Raw genomic sequence first — 10,012 nt, 5'->3', positions numbered from 1 at the left:
GAGTCTCATAGTTCTTGCAGGGGACAAGAGCTCTCTTACAGACTCTGTAGGAAAAAGGTATCGGGTGTCAGCAAAGAAAGCACAGCTCTGTCAGAGCCATGCCACTTATCTAGGCTTTGATCTTCACGAGGGAGTGCGTTCACTGTCTGAGTCCAGGAAACAGGTGATCACCCAATACCCCCTCCCCACTATGCCCCAGCAAGTGAGGGGGTTTCTTGGGACAGTGGGCTACTGTAGGCTGTGGATACCATGGTTTGCAGAGATTGCCCGACCTCTCTACGAACTGGCAAAAGGGGGGCTCACTATGATAGAGTGGACAGCTGAGGCTGAAGGAGCATTTCGGGAATTACAAGTAACCTTACTGCGTGCCCCAGCATTGGCCATCCCGGATGTTACCAAGCCCTTCCACTTGTATGTGAATGAAAAAGCAGGGGTGGCCAAAGGAGCTTTAACTCAAACCCTGGAGCCTTGACAAAGGCCAGTAGCCTATCTTAGCAAGAAACTAGATCCAGTAGCAGCTGGGTTCCCCCCTTGCCTCCACATAATTGCTGCCACGGCCCTCCTGGTCAAGGATACAAGTAAATTGACTTTGGGTCAAAATCTCATCTTGACCACCACACATGCTATCGAGGGCCTTCTCTGGACTCCACCAGGCCTATGGATGACAAACGCCCGAGTGACGGGGTATCAGGCCCTCCTCCTCAATGAACCAAAAGTGACCTTCTGGCCCCCAGTGGTGCTAAATCCAGCCACGCTGCTGCCAGAGGAGCTGGCTGACCACCCGCATGACTGTGGGGAGGTCCTAACCCAAGTTTCAGGAATAAGCCTGGATCTCAGAGACATTCCCCTCCCAGATGCTGAGATGACTCTGTTCACAGATGGGAGTAGCTACATAATCAATGGAAAGAGGTATGCGGGGGCTAAGGTAGTTTCTCCTGAGCAGAAACTCTGGACAGCAGCCCTGCCACATGGAACTTTGGCACAAAAAGTGGAACTGATTGCACTCACTAAGGCACTGCAGATGGCCAAAGGTAAAACCGCCAACATGTATACGGACAGCAGGTATGCCTTTGCTACTCTCCATATACATGGTGCTATTTATAAAGAAAGGGGCCTATTAGCAGCAGAAGGAAAATTAATTAAAAACAGAGGAGAAATATTGGCTCTCCTCCAGGCTATTTGGGACCCAAAAACGTGGTCGTTATGCATTGCCCGGGACACCAAAAGGGGACTGATCTGATTTCAAAAGGAAACCAATTAGCAGATCAAGCCACAAAGCAAGCAGCCCGAGAAACAGTGCAAGAACTGGTTACACTCCCAGTTACAGCCCTACCAGAAAAACCGAACTATTCAGAAGAAGATTTAAAGTATTTACAGAAATGGGTTAAATTGGACTATGAAGAGGACGGGGCTAAGACTGAAGCAGGAAAAATAATTCTTCCTCGAAGACTAGGCAAAAAGTTAGTAAACCAGATACATCAGGGTACTCATTTGATGATACACAAACTCAAGGAGCTTATAGGCAAGGAGTTCCAGGTTTCTAAATTAGGGCATATGGTTCAGGATGTAGTTGATAGATGTGCTCAATGAAAGGCAGTTAATGTGGGAAGAACTAAAATGGGAAGAGGGAAAAGAGAAAGAGGTAAGGAGCCAGGAATTTATTGGGAAATAGATTTTACAGAAATGAAACCTGGAAAATATGGGCACAAGTACATGTTAATTTTTGTAGATACCTTTTCAGGCTGGGTAGAGGCTTTTCCCACCAAACATGAGACGGCAGGAGTGGTAGCCAAAAAGCTACTAGAAGAAATAATTCCTAGGTTTGGGCTGCCTCTCACAATCGGGTCAGACAATGGCCCTGCATTTGTGAGTTCAGTCTCAGGCATTGGCCAAGACCGTGGGCACTAATTGGAAACTACATTGTGCCTACCAGCCCCAGAGTTCCGGGCAAGTAGAGAGAATGAACCGGATTCTTAAAGAGACCTTGACAAAACTAATTCTGGAGACTGGCGCCCTCCTCAGGGCACGATGTACACCCTATTTAAGCAAGGTGACCCCATTTGAAATAATGTTTGGGAGACCACCCCAATCCTCAACTACAAGAAGTTGCCCTAGCAGAAATGACTGATCAATCTGTACTGCAGTCATTGCAGGCATTACATTCTATCTTAAAAAAAGCCCACTCAGGGATCCTGACTGCCCACACTGGGATGGAGGCCGAGGTGGAACCACATCCTTACCAACCTGGGGACTTGGTTTGGATACGTCGCTATCAAGTGGGAAACTTGGAGTCTCACTGGAAGGGACCATTTACTGTTATCTTGACCACCCCCACAGCAGTAAATGTAGAAGGCATTAGGGCCTGGATTCATGTGGGTCATGTCAAACGAACTGAGGATGAGAACACCCCCCAGAGATGGAAGCTGCAGCCGACAGACCCTGCTGACCATGGACTAAAGCTAAGGCTAAAAAACCTGTGAGTTTATTGTTGCTCCTATTGTTACCTGTTGAAAGGTCAAGGATTTGACTAATTTCCAAAGAAAAGGGGGGGATATAGGGGCGGGCCAGGCCAGCTAGATGGAGACGGCCAATCAGTGGGGCATGCATATATTTACTGAGGTGAGTTGCAATCCCATTGGCCACCTGTGTGTGGGTCGGGCTCAACCACCTCTATAAAGGCTGGTCTGTGAGACTGCAGGGGGGAATAGTAGCAGGAGAAGTTAGGGTAGCTGGTAGCAGGAACCATTGGGAGCCGTTAGGGTAGTGGTAGTGTCGGGGTTGTGGAGAGTGACAGTGCCCTTTTCATCATCGGGAGCAGCATTGCTGGGAGCCTTGCCACCCCAAGCAGCAGCGCCGCCAGGAGCGGCCTCGTCCTGGGGAGCAGCCTCGCTTCTGTGAGCAGCGGCGCCACCGGGAGCAGCCTCATCAGGAGCAGCATTGCTGGGAACCTCATCTGCAGCGGTGCCGCCGTGAGTGGCCTTGCTGCCTGAGCAGCGGCGCTTCAGTAGAAGTCCCGGGAGCTGCCTCATCTGCAGCGGCCTTGCCACCCCAAGCAGCAGCGCCACCGGGAGAGGACTCGTCAGGAGTGGCCTGTGGTAGAGTGAGGGTGAGGCAGGGAGCCTCCAGGAGGGACCCCAGGGCAAGGAGGCGGTGGCCCCAGCAAGGCTCAGCACCTACCAGTCAGTTTGGTTTGTAATGCATGGGGCTCGGGCACCTACCGGTCAGTTTCATTTCTGATGCATGGCGCGAAATAAAGCTTTGCTTGATTTTCGCTTTGTGTCAGTCTCATTCCTTTGATCACGGACCCTAACAATTGGAAATGGGTAAACATGCAACCAAATTTGTGGTTTTATGGAATATATTCAACAAGGCCCAGCTTACACCCCAAAAGCCCATAATTCCACTTGGAAAAGTCCATTCCACTTAGATCAACACTATTCAGCTCATCTTCCTACTCTCCTGGTCTTCAACCAAGTGTTGCTCTTCTCCAATAGATTCCCAGTGATTTAACTTTTCTACAATCCAAATCTGGTCATTTTGTTATCATTTGTAAATGTCTTGGTCATGAAAGGGCAAGAAATGAAGGTATACGGTGAACCAGGAAGGAGGTGCTATTGGGACATTTTTCTCCTGTTTGGTCAACCACCTGAACTTTGCTTATAGTGCTCCTATGCCTTTTCTACATGAGCCTCAAAATAATTTGTGTATTTTACTACAACTATTTGCACAAACTACACCTATAGACCAAATTCCTTAGGGATAATAGACATTTGTTATTTATATGTTAAATTCAGTTTGCTATTAGTTATTTTTTTATTTTATCATAAGATGTGTTTTTTGAATAAATGAAAGATTGGTTGTTTGATGGTCTTCCTCTGCTTGTCTGTATAAATGACATACTTCAATCTCAGCTGATATTACTTTATGCTGGAAAGCTGCCCTAAGCCTGGCTTCTTGGGGTTAATATTTTTCACACAGTACATTCTACCACAATGTACTAATGATTTCAGAGAGATAACAGCCACTGAATGTCTTCAGTTTTGAAACCTAAGGAACAAAATCGATCTAATTAAACACAGCACAACAACTGGATTGATGCAGTAATGATCAGCCATGTTAATTTTTGCATGATTTTCAAGATTTTTGACTTAAAATGACACTATGCATCAAGGACAAATTTTTAAAATAGCCAAAAGTTTGATACTTTATATTTTATTCACAAGTAATTTCAAATTTATAGAAAATTAGTATGAATAGTAAAAGTAGTATTAATATTAATAATAGTACAATAAAGAATTAATATACCTTTTGCCTAGATTCACGTATTAGCATTACACCCCATTTGATTTATCACTTCTCTCTCCATCTGTCTGTCTCATATCACCTTATGACCCTTGTTTCTGAATATCTTGATATGTATTTCATACAAATATGAGTATTTTCCCACAGAATCACAGTGCAGTTGTAAATTTCAGAAAAATATAACATGGGTACAATACAATTGTACAAATATTTTGAATACAGAAGTGTAAAAATGACGAGCTTTCCAGTATAAGGAAACAATTCCTCTGAAAGGGATGAATAGGTGTTGACATATGGTATGAGAACCTGAAGAATAACATTGGCATAAGATCCTAAACTTCTAATTTGTAGCATGAAGGAAAAGAAACAGTACAAATATTTCTTACTTTATACTTTCATGTAAGACAGATCCCACATTCAACATTTTTTTTAGAGCCCTTGTTACATCCTTATTCCTAAGACTATAAATTAAAGGATTTAGAACAGGAGTGAGTATAGTGTAAAAGACAGATACAATCATGTCCTTCTTTGGGGTGTGATAGGAGGTGGGAAGCATGTAGGTATAGACAGCAGCACCATAGAAGAGGATGACTACCATCATGTGGGAAGAACAAGTGGCAAAGGCCTTCTTCCGTCCCTCTGCTGAGTTCATCCTGTGGATGGTGAAGAGGATGAAAGAATAGGAGCTTGAAATGATTGTCACAGGGATGAGGAGCATGAGAACACAGCACAGGTACATGAGGGTCTCATAGAGGGAAGTGTCTGAGCAAGAAAGCTTCATTACAGCAGGGACCTCACAGAAGAAATGATGGATCTCCCGGGATCTACAGAAGGGGAAGGTCATGGTGACGGGTGTGAGCATAAATCCATCCACAGATCCTAGAAACCAGGAAGAAGACACCAAGAGGAGACACACCCTATGGTTCATGAGGATAGGATAACGGAGTGGATGGCAGATGGCCACATAGCGGTCATAGGCCATGGCAGCTAGAAGGAAAAATTCTGAACCTACTAGTGTCAAATAAAGAAACATCTGCATCCCGCATTCAGGGGCTGAGATCTTATTCACTCCTGTGACCTGGTCCATGAGCATCTTGGGCACAGTGACAGAAATGTACATCACATCCATGAGAGACAACTGGGTGATAAAAAAGTACATGGGGTTGTGCAGGTGAACATCACACTGTATCAGAAGGATCAGGATGGTATTTCCAGACAAGGCCATTAGGAAAACCACAAAAATGACCACACAAAGAAGAGTTGGGTGGTTGGATTGACTGAAGAGTCCCACTAGTTCAAAATCTAATCGTCCAGTATGGTTGGCCACCCAAGTGGTATTCTCCATTGGATTTTACCTGAATCACCAAGGAGAACTGTAGAGTTAATAGATTACTCATGGCATATGACAACCTGAAATAAAATTTTAGTGAGCTTGTGTGTGTGTCTGTGTGCATGTTTACACACAGGAACCCAGGGTACTAATAAAGAGAAATTCCAAGGACCTGCAAATTGTAGGAGTATAAATTACCTGTAATTGAAAAAATTTAATAGAAATTTAGGAATTCACAAATCAAAAATACAGTACCTTAGGGGAACCTGGGTGACTTAGTTGGTTAAATCCCCAACTTTTGACCAAGTTTTGATCTCAGGGTCAGAGTTTGAGAACTGCTCCACTAGGCTCAATACCAAGCAGGGAGACTTCTTGAGATTCTTTTTCTCCCTCTCCCTTTGCCCTGTCCCCTGTTATCTTTCTCTCTGTGTAAAACAAAAACAAAAACAAAAAGCAAAACCAAAAAAATACATCTTTAAAAAAATATTCATGCCTTAATAATTCCTCTACTGGTTATGCATTTCCCCAAATAAAGCAAAAACACTAATATATGGACATATATGTTTATTTTAATTTTTATCAGATCTTCATATGACCTTTTTTAACATTTTTATTCAAATTCCAGTTAGTTTATATACAGTGTAATTTTGGTTTCAGGTGCCACATACAATGTAATATTGGTTTCAGGTACACAATATAGTGATTCAACACTTCCATACAACACTTGGTGCATACAACAACGTCTGCATTCTTTAATCTCCATCACCTATTTAATCCATCCCCTTCCCACTTCCCTTTGGTAACCATCAGTTTATTCTCTATAGTTGCCTCTCTCTTCCCCCCCTTTACTTATTTGTTTTGTTTATTAAATTCCACATATAAGTTAGATCATCTGACATTTGTTTTTCTCTGATTAACTTAATTTGCATAACTTATTCTCTAGCTCCATCCATAACAATGCAAATGGCAAGATTTCATTCATTTATATATTTATATATGCACCCCTATTCTTATGCTATTCTTATTCACAATAGTTAAGATATGGAAAAAAATCTTTCCATATGGAATCTAACTGTCCATTGATAGATGAATGTTTAAGGAAGGAGTGGTATGTATGTGTGTGTTTGTATATTCCGTGCAGACAATGGACTATTATGCAGCCATAAAATCCATAACATTGTGCCCTTTGTAACAACATGGATGGGCCCACATGGTATTATATTAAGTGAAGTAAGTCAGACTGAGAAAGACAAATGCCACATAAACTCAGTTCTGTAGGTGGAATGTAAAAACAGAAATGAATGAATAAGCAAAAAGCTAACCATATGTGTAAATACAGAGAAGAAACTGATGGTTGCTAGAGAAGAAAGTGATGGAGCAGTGACAAAATGGGTGAAGAAGAATGTGAGATACTGTCTTCCAGTTATGGAATAAAGAAGTCACAGGAATAAAAGGCTCAGCATAAGGAATATAGCCCATTAATTGTATATTTTGTTTTATTTTTTTGTATTTTTTCCTTCATTTTTATTTTATTTCTTTAAATTTGAGTATAGTTTACAATGTTCCATTAACAAGTTTATACACTATGCTATATTCATCATAAATACAGCTACCATCTATCCCATTGCATTTTTATTAAAATATTGACTGTATTCCTGTGCCTTACCATTCTATAATTGGGGGCCTGTACCTCCTTCTCCCCTTCACCCATTTTGACTCACTCTCCCTCACCCTGATAATGTCTCATGACAGATGGTAGGTACACTTGTTGTGAACATAATAACTTAACCTTGTGAATCACTATGTTGTAAATATAAAGCTGATGTAACACTGTGTGATGAGTATATTCAAATAAAAATATTTTTAAAAGGATATTGGTAGGGGGAGGGAAGCAAGATGGCAGAATATTAGAGGATGTCATTTCATCTGGTCCCTTGAATTTAGCTGGATAACATTCCAACCATTCTGAACACCTATGATTTCAACCATAGATGTTTAAGAAAATAATTTTTGGATTCCACAAATAGTAAAAAGACCACTTTTTGTAAGTTAGGAGGTATGGAGAAGTGAATTTGATGGGATAGTTGGATGACAAACAGTGGGGAGAGGGATCTTCCATGAGCTAGCTACCAGAAAGTGATATAGCCTGAGTGCAAAATCAGAACTTTTAGAAGTCTGCTCCAGTAAGAGACATCCCTGCCTGAAAGATGTTCATGTGGCAAAGCAGAGAAGAATCCTAGGTGGGAGGCTGTGGTTTCAGGAAACCCAGGGTTACAGAAAGAATAAGAGTTCCTGAATCAGCAGAGTTTCCAAGCACTTGAGCAGGAAACAGTCTATGGTCAGTGAGCCTGGGAAGGGGGTTCTCATATCCATTTGGCCTAAACCACAAACTGAGGCACAACTGGATGACTACTCTCCATGTGGGGGCCCAAAAAAGGACAGAAACATGGTGACCTTCCACTTTCCCCAGGAGGACTGGTGCAGACATGCACCACAGAAGTCTGAACTTTAGCACAAAGAAAAGTGAGGACTGCTTATCCCTGAGGATTTACTGGGAAGATGGGGCTGCCATATTTCAGCTTCAGGGATGGAGATCAGCCTAACTATTTTTACTTTCATCCTCTAAAGAGGCACAAAACCCTTAGGGAACAAAAGCCCCAAGCAGCAACTAATGGACAGGAGAGGAGAATTTGAGATATCACTGATTCCATAAAATGAAACAATATTGGAATTATTGGAGTCTCAGGGAAAGAAGAAAGAGAGAGAAAGACAGAAGGTGTACTTGAGCAAATCATAGTTGAGAACTTTCTTAATCTGGGGAGGGAAACAGGGATTTATTTCCAAAAGGTAAAAGGAACACCCCCTAAAATAAATAAAAATAGATCAATACCCTGAAATATAATAGTTAAGCTTGCAAATTTCAGAGATAAGGAGAAAATCAATATTCAATAAATGGTTCTGGGAAATATGGACAATCACATGGAGAAGAATGAAACTGGATGATTTTCTTACATCATACACAAAGATAAACTTAAAATGGATGAAAGACCTAATGTGAGACAGGAATCCATCAAAATCCTAGAGGAGAACACAGGCAGCAATCACTTTGACCTCAGCTGCAGCAACTTCTTCCTAGACACATCTCCAAAGGCAAGGGAAACAAAAGCAAAAAGGAACTTCATTTTTTGGGACTTCATCAAGCTAAAAACTTCTGCACCACAAAGAAAACTAAAAGGCACCGAATGGAATGGGAGAAGATATTTGCCAATAACATATCATATAAAAGGCTAATTTCCAAGATCCATAAAGAACTTCTCAAACTCAACACCCCAAAACTATAATCCAGTCAAGAAATGGACAGAATGCATGAAAGACATTTCTCCCAAGAAGACAAACAAATGGCCAACAGACACATGAAAAAAAATGCTACACATCACAAGCCATCAGGGAAATGCAAGTGAAAACCACAATAGATACCACCTCACACCAGTCAGGATGGCTAAAATTAATAACTCGGGAAACACTGATGTAGGGGAGGAAGCAGAGAAAGACGAATCATCATAACTTGTTGGTGGGAATCCAAATTGGTGCAGCCACTCTGGAGAACAGTGTGGAGGTTCTTTAAAAAGTTAAAAATAGGGCTACACTATTGAACTACTATGTATTTACCCCAAATATACAAATGTAGTAATCCAAAGGGGCAACTGTACCCCAATGTTCATAGCAGCAATGCCCATAATAGCTAAAAAGTAGAAAGAGCTGAGATGTACGTCAATAGATGAACGGATAAAGTACATGTGTTTCATATATACAATGAAATTTAGTCACACATCAGAAAGGATGAATACTTACCACTTACATTGACATAGATGGAACTGGAGGATATTATGCTGAGTAAAATAAGTCAATCAGAGAAAGACAGATTATCATATGGTTTCACTCATATGAGCAATGTAAGAAACAGCACAGAGGATCATAGGAAAAGGTAGGGAAAAGTGAATGTGAACTCACTAGAGAGGGAGAGAGACAAACCATGAGAAAATCTTAGCTATTGGAAACAAACTGAGGGTTGCTGGAGGAGTGGTGAATGGGGGATGGAGTAATTGGGTTATGGACCTTATTGAGGGCATGTGATGTGATTATAACTGGGTGTTATATGCAACTGATAATTTATTAAACATCTGAAACTAATGATGTACTGTATGTTGACTAACTGAATTTAAATTAAAAAGGGATATGGGTAACTTATAAAAGATTTCCATAGTTCAGGGTTTTGAGAATTCCTGATTATAGTGTTGTTTGTCAATGAATATAGAATATTCTGCAATCACTGCCCTTTGAAAACACAAAAAGTGAATCATTAAAAAAAGAATAAAACCC

The 10,012-nt window shown here is 41.4% G+C and overlaps 1 protein-coding gene across 1 annotated transcript; it reads right to left on the bottom strand.

Moving 5' to 3' along the window:
- Positions 1 to 4,684: 4,684 nt before the first annotated feature.
- On the bottom strand, positions 4,685 to 5,647 carry LOC123938746 (olfactory receptor 2T29-like). Its single transcript, XM_046000393.1, has one exon. It carries the CDS (start codon positions 5,645 to 5,647, stop codon positions 4,685 to 4,687), a length of 963 nt encoding a protein of 320 aa, XP_045856349.1.
- Between the last annotated feature and the right edge of the window lie 4,365 nt (positions 5,648 to 10,012).

This window comes from Meles meles, chromosome 3 (genome assembly GCF_922984935.1).
Source record: "Meles meles chromosome 3, mMelMel3.1 paternal haplotype, whole genome shotgun sequence".
Classification (NCBI taxonomy): domain Eukaryota; kingdom Metazoa; phylum Chordata; class Mammalia; order Carnivora; family Mustelidae; genus Meles; species Meles meles.
This window is presented reverse-complemented; position numbering and strand designations above follow the sequence as displayed.